At 40.8% G+C, this 14,961-nt stretch overlaps 1 protein-coding gene across 2 annotated transcripts in view; it reads right to left on the bottom strand.

The window, feature by feature from the left end:
• PIFO (primary cilia formation) overlaps nucleotides 1–13,299 on the bottom strand; it is a 16,986-nt gene extending 3,687 nt beyond the window's left edge. Inside the window, exons 1-5 of one of the 2 annotated variants that reach the window (XM_032218554.1) lie at nucleotides 12,929–13,299; nucleotides 6,666–6,808; nucleotides 5,739–5,837; nucleotides 3,179–3,312; nucleotides 89–206 (exon numbers count right to left, since the gene is read on the bottom strand). In XM_032218554.1, coding sequence (XP_032074445.1) covers nucleotides 89–206; nucleotides 3,179–3,312; nucleotides 5,739–5,837; nucleotides 6,666–6,808; nucleotides 12,929–12,968 — 534 coding nt within the window. In that variant the 5' untranslated portion in view covers nucleotides 12,969–13,299. Of the gene's footprint in view, nucleotides 1–88; nucleotides 207–3,178; nucleotides 3,313–5,738; nucleotides 5,838–6,665; nucleotides 6,809–12,644; nucleotides 12,834–12,928 lie in introns of those variants that run through there. The other variant, XM_032218553.1, reaches the window with a different exon arrangement.
• Between the last annotated feature and the right edge of the window lie 1,662 nt (nucleotides 13,300–14,961).

Genomic DNA, 14,961 nt, shown 5'->3' on the forward strand with positions numbered 1-14,961 from the left:
AGTACAAGAAAATACATTAATTTATTTCAAGAAATGAAACATTTCTGTCATTCCAAACTGATAACACGTTTAACCCCAAATTTCATACCTCAGCTCTGAAAGTTCTTCTTTGTGGCATTGGAACCAAAGACCAGTCTGGGGAACCAAACTTCCCTGGCCAGCTGACATGTCTGTGTGGCAACTTGTTTGGGTTGTAAGTTCCAGGTCTGAAGAGACAGGAGAGGGAACAGACAAGTTGTTCAAAACGTATTATTTTCTGTTGTATACAGATAGTCCTCAACTTACAACAGTTTCTTTAGTGACCGTCTAAAGTTATAACAGCACTGAAAAAAGAGACACGACCATATTTCACATTTATGACTGTTTTAGCATCACCATGGTCATGTGATTTAAATTTGGTTGCTTGGCAACTGACTCATATTTATGACCATTGCAGTGTCCCAGGTTCATGTGACCCTTTTTGCAATCGTCTGATAAGTAAACTCAATGGGGAATGCAGATTCACTTAACAACCATGTTACTAACTTAACAACTACAATGATTCACTAAACAAATGTGGCAAGAAAAGTTGTAAAATGAGGGAAAAATTACTTAACAAATTTCTCACGTAACAACATACATTTTGGGCTCAATTGTGGTCATAAGTTGAGGGCTACTTATACTGCAGTTTTTATGCTATATATACTATATAAAATAAACATATCAATATATATTGTGCTTTTTAATAGTAGCGCTGGATTGGTTAAACTGTTAAAAAAAGTTATAACTTTCCATTCATAATAGCAATATAATAGTGTTCTGTCCCCCCTTCTGGCTCTTAACAAACGCAAGCAGACAAACTTAAAAGGAAGTCTTTCTTTATCAGTTCTCAGTTCAAACTGGCTTCGAGCCCAAAAATAACATAAATACAAGTCTCCGACAAGAATGCAAAACAAAACTCTTACAAGCAATGCACTTCTTCCAAAGTCTCCACGAATCAGGGTTACAGGAAAACACCAAAACACTTATCCAAGTGTATTAAGCAATGTTGTACACACGACGGAACGTTGACTCCTGCGACTAGGGCGTGGCAGCATCCGTCCTTTTATCTTTAAACTTGCCTCTAACCAGCCCCAGCTGCATAATGAATCTTGTATCCCGAAAAGACACACAGCAGACATCTGCTGATTCACAACATAATAGTAATAGCACTTAGACTCATATACCACCCCATAGTGCTTTAGAGCAATCTCTGGGTAGTTTACCATGTCAGTATATTGCCCCCAATAAACTGGGTCCCATTTTACCAACCAACCGACCTTGGAAGGATGGAATGCTGAATGAATCTTGACTGCCTGTCAGAATCAAATTCCAGGCTGGGGGCAGAGTTTGCCTACAATACTGCATTCTAACCATTGCACCATCAGGGCTCCAAAATAATTTTTATAAGTTGCATAAATAAAAAAGAATAGGATTTAATATTTTTTTTGCTGTAGTATATCCTTTGTCTCTTTTTTCTCTTCATTTGATAACAAATAAACAGAGACACACAAACCTCTCCCTCCCCCCCTCTCTATATATATCTGGAATTGGGTAAAGGTTTAAAACTTTATGATGAAAAAGAATGCATTTTATTAAGCTCTTTAGACAGAAAGGCTCCGAGAATGCAATCTTGCATGCAGTCAATTACTAGAAAATTAGTCTCCGTCAATAATTTACAATCAAATGACATTTCAACGTAATGCAAAAAGTATGCCACAGATTAGCAAAACATATTTATATTTGGGTTCTGTTGCCCCCCCCCTTCCTACCTGCATTTTTTTTTCAAATGAAAAAAATCCTATATGGCTCGTACAACTGTAATTTCGCTGCTGTATTAGGATAGTTTTATATACCGTCAACATACCATTAAGATGTATCAGGTTTTCATTTCAACACAGAAAATTTTGGGAGAGTTACTAGCGTTTGTTAAAATAGTTGCTGAAAAGCCCCCCAAACAGCACAAGATGGCAATTATGCCATCCCATAAATCCAACAAAATCTGTAAGTACACGAGTCCCACTGACACTATGGAAGCCCCATAGTGATATTCAGACATATAAATGATAGCTAAAGGTTACTTTGTTCTTCAGATATATTCATGACTACCGTATTTTTCGGAGTATAAGATGCACCTTTTTTTCCCTCCCAAAAAAGGCTGAAAATCTGGGTATGTCTTATACATCGAATATAGCATTTTTTGCCACCTGAAGCCCCACCCCTTCACCAAAATGGCTGTGCAAAGCCTTATGGAGGCTTTCAAAGAGTTCCTGGGGGCTGGGGAGGGCAGAAATGAGCAAAAACAAGAATATTTTAACCCTCCCCCCAGCAGCACTCTATAAGCCTCCATAAGGCTATGCATGCAATTTTTTTTGACAAAAACCAGGCTCGTTTTTGCCTCCCCCCGGAGCGAAAATGGGCCCGTTTTTGGGAGGTTTGCAGAGTGCAAAAACTTTTTTTTTCCTTTTGGAATGCTCTTTAACTGATTGATGAGAATTACATTGGTCAAGTGCTGTGCCAGCAGAAACAAAGTCTTAGGTGCTGCAGATTGTCAGCAATTTCCTTCTCCAGCACATGGATAAATACACCTGGAAACATCTACCTACCTACCTACCTACCTACCTACTGTATTTCTCTCTCTAACTATCTATCCCTCTACCTACCAACCTAACTATTCTCTCTGTTCCTCCCTCCCTATCTACTGTATTTCTCTCTCTCTATTTCTCTCTATCCCTCTACCTATCTACCTACCTACACTCTCTCTCCCCCTATCTACCTACCTACACTCTCTCTTTATTCCTTTATCTACCTATCTACCTAACTACTCTCTCTCTCTCTCTCTCTCTCCTACCTACTGTATTTCTCTCTCTTTCTCTCCCTCTCTATCCCTCTTACCTACTTACTTTTTAAAAAAATTGCCTCTGCAAAATCTTGGTGCGTCTTATACTCCGGTGCATCTTATACTCTGAAAAATACGGTAACTAAACCATACAATTTCCAGCTTATGCATAGTTAAATCCTTTCCAAAATTAAATGAAAAGCAAAAGGAAACTCAAAACATACGTTTTTCCTGCCTATGCTCCTTAGCACTGAACTTACTTTATTTTTCAGGTTCCATTTCTAATAGCCAGTTTTTAATTTAAGAAATGAAAAACAGTACCCAGGAAAGAGTTCTCTATCTTGAACCTGCTCTAAAAACCGTGGTACATTGCTGAGAAATGGGAAATGAGCAGTCTTATGCTTGTGTTCTTTGATCCATATTGATTGATATGTTGTAGGCGCAGGGGTCAAATGCTAAAAAAAAGAGAGCATAAAATGAAATTATAAAGAATGTTGTTTGAAGTCCATAAACACTCCAATTAGCTTACAGTTTAAACTGAGTGAATAATCTTGATCTTTAACTCTGTCAAACTCCATAAAAACCGAATAATCTGTGAATTAATAGAATACATTGTAAATAAATCTGGAATGGTAATAAAATCCAATTTAATATTTTTGTACACTTTTTTGCATTAACAGTGACTCCAACACAACAGGATTGCAACTGTGCAATCCTGAAAAAAGAAATTGTTGCTTTAGTTTCATGAAGGATGTCTGTCTAAATAAATTCAAAATACTGCACAGTCATATTAGATTCCTTTCTAGTTTGATGCCTTATTAGAATAATTTAATGTGTGATGAAGTATTTTGGGTGTATAAAATTATCCACCATATGATATGAATGCTGCAAGATGGGTGTGCCAATGTTACATAAATAAAGCTTGATTCTTCTTCTCTTTCTGGGGCTTTTCTGAAGTGAATTGAGATTTTACATAGTGCCAGTGTAAGGTGCAACATGTATATACAGGTGTAATATTATATACTGTGTATGTATGTAATGTACTTTTCGAAGTATAAGATGCACCTTTTCCCCCTCTAAAAGAGGGTGAAAATTTGGATGTGTCTTATACACTGAATATAGTCCCGCCCACCCACTGGTCCCTACCGTTTGGCCTCTGCCTCCCAGCAATTTGCCTCCTTGTAACAAATGGAAAATGGGGCTTGTGGGGCGATATTAGGCTATGGCAATCCCTGCAGCCTGAAACAGCTGATGATCAGGAGGCTCCCGCTGAAACTGAAACAGGCTGTTTGCTGCACGAAGGCAAATTGTTGGGAGGGAGAAGCAGATTTTTTGTTGATGTGCTAATCAGGCTGTTTGCTGCAAGGAGAAAAGACAATAACTATAAATCCCTATAGAATGTTCAAATTATTAGACTTATTTTTTAAATACTGCTTTATTATTGTTCTAGACAACTTAGCAAAATGAAGCTTTTTAAAATAAATGCTTGATCTGAAGAGGCCCAGTGCTATTGTATCTTCTTGTAAATAGCAGAAAATAACGTATACTTCCAGAAAGCCACATCAATTTTAACAGCATCTGTACAAGTATAGTATGAAATGTAACACCACAAACAGTGTATACGATCCGTACTGTTCGCTGTTAGGAGGAAAATTGTTGGGACACAGAGGCAGATTTTTTTCTCGTTTTCCTCCACAAAAGCTAGATGCGTCTTACACTTCGGAGCATCTTATACTCTGAAAAATACGGGTATGTATGTGGAAATGTGTGCTAGTTTATTACTTATTTGGGTTTAGGGATTTTTTAAAAAAAATATTGATTTATTGAGATGTATTCTATGTTCTTGGGTGGGGTGCATCAAGGGAGGGTCATTCAATTTCATTGTACACATGTTGTGCATAGACAACAAAGGTTCGAACTTGAGATGGTGATAGACATTAACTATTTAAATGATGAGCAAAAGAAACCTTTTATATTTTTCAATTTTATATATGCTTAGTAAAGGTGTCCCAAAACATTGGGTTTCTAAATTATTGTCTATGCTACCAGTACTGCATTCTATCATGATTAATTTATTTTAATTATTTTATGTCTCTACAGCACAATATTACAGAGTTTCTTTTAAACTTATTTATGGATAAACAGGGATATAAGCATTAATTTGCTACGAGCATCTCTGTTCCCTAGCCGATTCCACAATCCAAGTACCAGAGTTTTCGGAGTATAAGATGCACCAGATTTTGAAGGGGCAAATAAAAAAAAAGTTTTTGCACTCTGCAGACCTCCCAAAAACTCTATTAGGAGGCTTACAGAGTGCTCCTGGGGGTGCCCACCCAAATGAGCAAAAAAAACAGCCCATTTTTTGCAAAATCAGGCCCTTTTCTGTCAAAAAAAGGGTTTGCATAGCCTTTAGGAGGCTTTCAGAGTGCTCCTGGGAAGAGGGGGGGAAGTGAGCAAAAAATGGCCCGTTTTTCGCTCATTTCGGCCCTCCCCAGCCCCCAGGAGCACCCTGAAAGCCACCTAATGGTTATGCACGGCCATTTTGGTGAAGGGGTGAGGTTTCACATAAAGAATATGAGTAATATAAACATTTCTACCTTTACTGTTTTCTTCTAGAGAAGCATGAAACATGAATTGTGAAAGGTTAAACTTGTCTCTGAGCCACTCTGGTTTGTAATGATGGCTGTGGTGGAAATATTTTGGCATTCTATTTAAGTTTAAATTTAAATTTTAGAGTACAAAGAAGCCCTTCCCACAGCATAGAAAGTGAATTTCTTCTGTGTATACAAGGCACATTGGCTGCAAGAGTTGTCTGCTGAAGGATTTCTTCCTGCAGAAGAGAACTCGTACTATAGAGAATATATATGGAAAATGTTTTTACCTTGTTTATTATTACAAAACGTGGTGTTGTTCTTGCTCCCATGCTGTAGCCTTTGATACTCTGTGGTCTCTTAGCCAAGTTATATATAAGATTGTTCCTCTACATATTAAAAGAAATGTTAAAGTTATTCTACACTATAATAATTGCGGGGGGGGGGGGGAGAACAATGTTTAGCAGCATAATAGAGTCGGCAAAAGATTTCAACTGAGAAGAAGTTAATAAAAAGTAAATCTTGGGTATTCAGAGCGAAAGCCTGAGTAGTATAAAGAAATATAAAATCATAATGACACTTAATTATATTATACAGACAAATCAAAAGTCAATGTTGGAGCTTGGTGGTGAATAATAAAATAAAATAATTACAATGTAGTACCCTACTTAAATTTAACTTTTTTTTAAACTGAATTTTCTCAAAGCAATTAATCAATTTCCCCCCAGCTTATTGGAATAATTTGAGCCACTTAGAAGAATGGTTGAAGAAATGGTACACTCCATTTGTTTTTCCACTTATTATTTATTAAACCAATTTAGATAGCTGCTCATCTTACAAGGAAAAGATTCTGGGTGGAAAACTACAGAGCTAAAAATGTTAATACATATACTATAGGATTCATTAGTCTAAATAACAGAACTTGTATTCATGGATTTTTTTTTCTGGAAGCAATCATGTGAAGTAGGTAGAAATGAAAGAGAGTATCAAGCCACAGAGTCATCGTGTGAAAATACTATGAGGTTCAACTGTGGTGTCTTAAATCTTTGGAAATATTCTCTAATTATCTATTTTCTAAGACCAGAGACATAGCTTTTATTTGCAATATATTTGAATTTTGGAAGCAAAAGTTATCAATATAATCTGAATAGTAAATATCCTTTCTAAAGAATAAAGAAAAATAAAAAAAAAGAAAAATGAAAAGGAACACTAGTTACCTCTGCATGATTATAAGTTCCTGGTCCACGGTCAGGATCCCCTTTAATTGGTGCGAACTGATTACCTAATCGGTCTGGTGCATGATGAAAGGGGAAAATTTTCTTTTCTTGACAGGACCCAAATGAATTTCCCGTCTGAACATCTGAAAACCCCAATAGGAGTTCATGTCAGTCGAATGTTTGCATCAACATTTTATAATGTGCTACAAACTTAAGTTTATAAAATAGCACAGTGACATCTCTTAACTATTAGACTAACTTTTCAGTGAAACACGGAATACAGCCAGCCAGTCAAGTTCATTCACTTAATTACCATTAATTACATTACTTTTATATAAATACTTGGTTATTTACATAAAAAACTTAATTAGAAAGGAAAAATAGATATATAGTAGCCAGAATTGATGTCATAAGTGCAGCACAGTCATGTGAGATTTCATTTAATGATAAGTGTCATTTAGTGATAGAGTTGCAGGTCTAAACTTTAGTCAATAAGTGAGGACTATCCATAACAGTATTCAGATTTGCATCATATGTTGTCTCAATCTTATTGCAGCAACACGAAATTTAGCTGTTTGACAATTTCATATCTGAGAGAATGTAGTATTGATCTGTTCTACAGAGTACTGATGCAGTGGGGGTATAGCAATAGCAATAGCACGTAGACTTATTGTTCTGTTCCCCCCTTCATGGCTCTTAACAAACGGCAAGACAAATAAACTTAAAAGGAACTTTCTTTATCAGTTCTCAGTTCAAACTGGCTTCGAGCCCAAAAATAACATAAATACAGTCTCTGACCAAATAACAGAATGAAAACAAAACAACTCTTACAAGCAATGCACTTCTCCAAGCGTAGCCTTAAATCAGGGTTACAGGAAACACCAAAGCACTTATCCAAGTGTAACAGGCAATGTTGTACGCACGACGGAACGTTGACTCCTGCGACTAGGGCGTGGCAGCATCCGTCCTTTTATCTCCAAACCTGCCCCTAACAAGCCCCAGCTGCATAATGAATCTTGTATCCCGAAAAGACTCACAGAAGACATCTGCTGAGTCACAACACTATCCCCGACCGCAGGGCCCTTTCCCCAGGTTCCGATGGTCTGGATGCGGTGGGAATGACGTGTCCACAAGATGACCCGCACCCATTTCCCTTGGTGCCTTTTTCATGAATCCCAAACCTCTGGAGGCATAGCCCCCTTGAATCGGAATTCTTTAGGTATCCGGTGGCCACCATGTTTCCTTCCGCCCTTCCCGGCGTCGACACCCCGTCCAGGGTCATCCACCCTCCGCAAGGCCGACCCACCAGCCCCCCTACCATCGGAGGTTGATGGCACCTCTACCAGCTTCGGCCGAGCCTGAACACCCTGTCCAGGGTCCTCTACCCTCTGCAAGGCCGACCCACCAGCCCCCCTGCCGTCGGAGGTTGATGGCACCTCTACCAGATTCGGCCGAGCCTGAACACCCTGTCCAGGGTCCTCTACTCTCTGCAAGGCCGACCCACCAGCCTCCCTACCGTTGGAGGTTGATGGCACCTCTACTGACTTCGGCCGAGCCTTAACACCCTGTCCAGGGTCCTCCACCCTCTGCACGGCCGACCCACCAACCCCCCTTCCGTCAGAGGTTGACGGCAGCTCTACCGACTCCTGCCGAGCCACCACGCAATCCCCTCCCGCAGAGCCCTTCCCCTGGTTTCGATGATCGGGGTGTGGCCCAGAAGGGTTGGTGACGGCCTCCCCGGAGCACAGTCCAAGACCCTGGTACCTCTCTGGGACCCTACAGACAAAGTCCAGTGCTGCGGGGACTGGAGTCGACAATGGCTGGAATCTTGGCGGAGTTCTCCTTGTAGACCTGGCCCAATGACACTGGGCACGTGACTTCACGCACCTCCGTACGTCATTTTTCAGATGGGGCCACCAAAATTGACGGGAAGCCAGGTGCAATGTCCGAACAAACCCCCAATGTCTTGACACAGACACGCAATGAATCTGCGTGAGCACCCATCGACGGATGTGCCCTGCGGGAACATAGAGCCAGCCCCGACACTTCAAAAGATCCCCCTCCAAAGTCCATGGGGACGCTGGCCTCACTTCTGCATTTTGTTGCTCCACCCAGTCGTCACCCCGCTGCGCATCCCGTATCAGAGTCTGCATGCTCACAGGATGACCAACGGCAGCACAGGATGCAACGGGTAGAACAGTCCGAGGTGGAAGCGAGTTTGCAGGGTCGGAGTTCTTTACTTTACTCGGTAGGGCATCCGCCCTGTGACTCCACCCCCCCGAACGCACGCTATCTTGTGCGAATGGGGTAACACGGCCGCACCAACGTGCTGGTTGTCCAACTTGATCGTGCATTGCTGAGGGACGGCTGCAGTCCGTGCAACCCTTCTATTCTTCTGGGGGCAGCTCCCTGCCAAGTGTCCAAGATCTCCACAGTAAAAACACAATCCCTCTGCACGTCGTCTGTCCATCTTTGTCCGTGACACTTGAGATCTGACAGCACCCAACTCCATGGGCTCCTCCCAGTCCACTGCAGTTCCTTGCTGAACCGGCATGCTAGTGGTCTCCTGGAATACACAGTGAGGCTTTCGCCTCTGCAGCTGGGCATCTATCCAGAGGCACAAGTGGACCAATGCGTCGAACGTTGGTGGCCTGTCCACCCTCGCCAGTTCAGCCTGCAAGGCCTCAGACAATCCATCCTGGAACGTGTCCATTAGAGCTTGTTCATTCCATGTGGAATCCTGGCTATGTAGCCTGAATTCAGACACATAGTCCTGCAATGAACCACTCCCCTGCTGCCGTGATTTCAAACTTCTAGCAGCTGTTTCCCCCTTGATCGGATCTTCAAACATCCGTTTGAAATACTGGCAGAAGCCCTGGAAGTCATCCAACAAAGGGCTCTGCTGAACTAACAAGGGGGTGGCCCAACGGGCAGCTGTGCCTGAGAGCAAGCTGATAATGAATCCCACCGTCCGGTCAGTGGGAAAGTCCTCCGCTCTCAGGCTCAGGAACAGCTGGCATTGTCCCAGAAACCCAGCAAACATGGCCAGACTCCCATCATATTTATCTGGCATGGCTACTGGGCACTTCCTCCTTGGCTAGGGGTTTTTTGCAGCTCTCTGCAACTGTTGAATTTGATCTGACAACATCGCGATTTGCTGTGCCATTAATCTATTTTCAGCCATTAATTGTTCCATAATTACTAAAATTAAGGCTTATCAGGCAGGAGTCAATCTGTTCTGTCCCCCCTTCACGGCTCTTAACAAACGGCAAGACAAATAAACTTAAAAGGAACTTTCTTTATCAGTTCTCAGTTCAAACTGGCTTCGAGCCCAAAAATAACATAAATACAGTCTCTGACCAAATAACGGAATGAAAACAAAACAACTCTTACAAGCAATGCACTTCTCCAAGCGTAGCCTTAAATCAGGGTTACAGGAAACACCAAAGCACTTATCCAAGTGTAACAAGCAATGTTGTACGCACGAAGGAACGTTGACTCCTGCGACTAGGGCGTGGCAGCATCCGTCCTTTTATCTCCAAACCTGCCCCTAACAAGCCCTAGCTGCATAATGAATCTTGTATCCCGAAAAGACTCACAGAAGACATCTGCTGAGTCACAACACTTATATACCGCTTTACAGTGCTTATAGCCCTCTCTAAGCAGTTCACAGAGTCAGCGCATTGCCCTCAACAATCCAGGTCCCCATTTTTCCGACCTCAGCAGGATGGAAGGGTGAGTCAACCTTGTTTACAACTATTCCAAATATTACTTTAGAAAATACGGTATACATACCGTTGTGTTTATATTCCTGGAATTGCATATGCTTTGCTAATGGGCTTTTAGAATACTTACCCTAATATTGGAGGGTTGTGCCTCTGCCTGGGAAAGGTAAGAATGTTTAAATATTGTGCTACAATATTAGCCAGGTTGAGCTAATACTCAAAATATGCCAATTTGCAATAATGGAGACAATAAAAGACACTGAATCCTCTACCCCCTCTCCACAGTGAAATTTGGTGATTATTATATTTTCCCAATAATTTTATTAGAAATGGTATTGTACAAATAAAATTTATACTCATACAAAATAAAGAGATACATTAAAGAAAATTTAAAAAGTGCAGAAAAAGAAAAAAGGAAACTCTTTACTCATCTCCAGCAAGTATAATCAACGTTAAGAGCTTATCATTATCTCTTAAAAGCAAATATCTTTTTATTTCAATATCTTCTCTTAGTTTCTGTAAACCCATCTCTAAAATCTTATCTCTCCCTATAAACACCAAAAATCCACTAGGAGTTATGAGAAATGACAACATAAGTGTTACAAATTATATCTATTACACCCATTCTGAATCCATCCTTTTCCTTTAAGCTGATTTGGTTATTATTTTGAGGGGTGGGGAGTGTCTATCTGGTAACCTTTAAAGGTCTGGAAAGACTGATAAAAATAACTTTTAATTAAATATTACGGAAAAACTTTCTAATAGTACAAGTATCAGTCTTATACTTGGGAAAAAAGACACTTATACTTGGGAAATGAAACTTGGTTGAAATTTCCCACAAACTTTACATTATACTGGGTTGAAATGTAAATGTAATTATGTACAACAGCCATTATATTTAACAATCTTGGACCATTCAGATATATTCCCAAAATTATACCATCTTTGGATTCAAATTTGGCTTTCTTTCATCCCATGTGTTCCTATATACAGGTTGTCCTCAATTTAGTTGCTTAGCAACCATTCAAAGTTATAAGGGACACCCCCCACTCCCCAACAAAAAGGTACTTGCAATGCTGTTTAGATGTCCTGACAGCTTTGGAAGTCCTGACAGTTTGGAAGTCCCCCTGCAAACATGTAACCATGTTTTGGGTGCTTGGCAACTGACCTGCATTTACAACCATTTACAGTGTCTTGCATTCATGTGATTAGGATTTTTGCCAAAACCTAGCATTCACATCCAGTTTCTGGCAAAAAAATTGCTCATAGCAAACAATGGTTTCATTTAATGACCATGTTTTTTGCTTAATGACCACCACAAAAAGGTTGTAAAACTGGATTGGTCACATGACTCACTTTACAACTATCACAACTTAAGACCAACTGCCAGGATCAGTTATGATTCTAAGTCAAGGACTTTTTGTACAAATGTGCAAACTGGCTTTTTGTTTACCACTCTCACTTTTTGGTGGCAACTGCCTGTTTGGTGGCAACTGCCTGTCTCAGAAATTCAACAATGAGAAGCAAACTTTCCTTTTTGAAAAATAGCAGAGGCTGGGCAATCATTGCTCAGGAATGCTGCAGTTGGAATTTGGAATGCTACAGTAAATGGGGTTTCGACTAAATAATTTCAGCATACATTCCAAGGCCGACTTACTATAATGTTTCTCTGCAGTGACTTAAAACCTTCTAACTAACAAGATGGTAATATATTGATGAGAGAGAGGGACACTTCATGGAAGTTTAGAGTACTGTACTAATTCATCTACTTGTTCCAGAATTAACTCCTATTAGTTTTGTGATTACATCCTGGAAAACTTAAAGTAGATTTTTTTGCTATTGTCTGTACTGAAATAAACAATGCTATTTCCCAAGAAAGAAAACATATTGTTCAAGGTCCCATAATGTGACATTGGAATTTGAAATTCCACCGCTAATACATATTTGGCAGGCAGGGGTTTCACATCCATATAATTTTGCTGATATGTAAATGATTGAACAGAGGAACCATATTCCTTTACTATTGCGACAGTCCCTTTAGAGAGTGTTATTTTAAAAGAAGTCTACATAGAATTATGCTTATGTAAATTTATTCTGGAACCCGAGGCAAATAATTTCAGAAATGCCTTTCTCTTCCTTTTACATTAGCAATAAAATATAGTAAATTAAGTGAAATTAATCCTAAAATCCCAAATCGCTTGACTGAAGCGTCTGCCTCGATCAGAGCTCTGACTTTAAATTGGCGCTAACTTACAGCCCAGTTCCCAGTCCGAATCCAGGTAATTTTGAAAATCCAACCGTGTTCGCATCCGCAGGGTGCCACTGTCCAAGGTCGGACTCCACAGCTGAGACATGGCGACCCAGAAAAACAAAGTTTGTAGGATCGCAAAAATCCCCGGATTTCCCTTGCTTCCACGTTAGCACGTCTCCTCCGAGGAAGAACGACCCGCGGATCTCCAGCCGATCCACGGCATTCCACAGTGCGGGGGCAAAAACGCTTGTTGCGCACGCCTTCTAGCCAATCCCCTCCCGACTCACCTGAGAGCTCCAACGCAAGACGGCGCTGGCTGGAGATCATCGCCAGGGTTCCCAGCTGTTTGGAATCTTGCCATGGCAACAGAAGAGGGGTGTCCCCCAGACTGGCATTCTGAGGAACCACTAGGGCTTGCGCCGAATCTGCAAAGGCGGGGAGAGAGAAATGTTGGGGAGGCCCGCCGCGCAGCGTCTGAAAATCCAGGGCTGCGACACCTGGGCGACTCCTAGGCGGCAGCAGCACAGTTGTCGTGATTCTTTATTGCCACCTAATAGTCGTCCGGATTGTTGCAGTGCGGTTATGGCTAACCGTACTTTTGTCTGACAGTGGCAATGTGGGCGGCGGGTGGAGTATAGCCTCGCCCCTATCATTTTCGCGGCACATTCAATTTTGCCCCGTGCCTTCGGCGGTAGACAGTGGTTTATTAATCATTAAGCAGACTAAGCACGTGCTTAGGGCACCAAGCCCAAAGGGAGCACCACAAAGTTGAGAAAGAAAAAAAAAACAATGAAGATTTGTACAGTATGTACAAAGGAGGGGGGGGCACCAAGATTTGTCAGTGTTTAGGGCACCAGTGAGCCTTAATCCGTCACTGGGGGTGGGGCTCAGTTCTGTTAGTTCAGCAAAGAAACTGATTATGAAGAAGTGCCGCGCGTTTAGGCTTCCCTCTCCCTATGGCAACTAACTCTTAACTCTACACTTTTGAGGGGGAGGCAGGAATATTCTCCATCTTTCTTGAGCGAGGAAAAAGAATCACTCTAGCCTTTGAAAATAAAGGGCTGGCTGAGCCAACGAAATTATTTTATTATTGCATCCTTATTTTGAAGACCCTACAATAGTCTATTTTTATACAATGGTTAATGAGTGTTGAAAACGGCTGTTCAGCTGGTTCAGAAATCTGTAGCTGAGAGAAGGTGAGGAAATAGAGTTTCTTGTTCCTGAACCAACTTGTTTGGTAGATTGGAATTCCCAATCAGAGATTTGTTTATCCATAAAGCACTATCTTCTGTAGCATGTGCTTATCTAAACTATTTGGTTATACAGTACTTAAATAAAAGGGTAATATGATAATTAATTAATTCAATCAATCAAGTTGTAGTCTGTTTCAATCACAAAGGCACCTCTAGGTAGCTTACATTTTGGATTAAAAACAACAGAATGATAATAAAAATAAACAATATTGGATGGCAGATTCGAAAAACAAAACAATCCAGTCCCAGTCATAAGACATAGGTCCAATATTAATTATAATCCAATCCAACCCACAGCTTGTTGCGAGAAGCAGGAATTTAAAGATTTGAGAAAACAGTGTGGTCAGTGCCATGTGGATTTAAGGGAGAAGATCTTCCATGGCACAGGTACAAACAACAAAGGCCTGATTCCTAGGTCCCACAAGATGTCACTGATTGGACAGAAACAATGGAAGAAAGCAGTTCTTATGTCATTAATTTTTGTACAGGTGACAATTGGCATTTCGAACTGCAGTTAAAAGCTCACTGATAGCCAGGGCACAAAGTTGAGGTTTTGGGTAGCAAAATGAGAAGTGATCATAGCTTCTGAATAGTTTTCAAGGTTAGCCCTGGATGGATTGTTTTAGTGTTCAAATAGATGATTAAGTTATGAGTGCTCGTGAGAAGCTTGTGTAGGGTTTCCTTCCTAAACAGAGGGTTGAACTAGATAGAAGACCTCCAAAGTCCCTTCCAACTGTGTTATTCTGTTTTCTGCTCCACTCCTTTCACGAAAGATCATATTTAGTACACACTATGGATCAGTGCAAAAGTCCTCTTGGCCATGGCTACCATCAGGTCATAGAACTGAGTCCAGGAAGGCTCTCAAATTAAACACGAGACTGGAGGTATGGATCATCCTTGAAATCTAATAATTGTTCTTGAAAATAGAAGGTCTTTGAATCCAAAGCCAGTTGGATTTGTGTAAGCCTATTCCTCCCCAGTTCCCTTATATCTTCTGGCACTGGGACAAGATCACCAGAGCATCACCTGTGCAAACAGGTGTGAAACATAAAGCTGGATACTATCCA

Source organism: Thamnophis elegans, chromosome 5 (genome assembly GCF_009769535.1).
Source record: "Thamnophis elegans isolate rThaEle1 chromosome 5, rThaEle1.pri, whole genome shotgun sequence".
Lineage (NCBI taxonomy): Eukaryota > Metazoa > Chordata > Lepidosauria > Squamata > Colubridae > Thamnophis > Thamnophis elegans.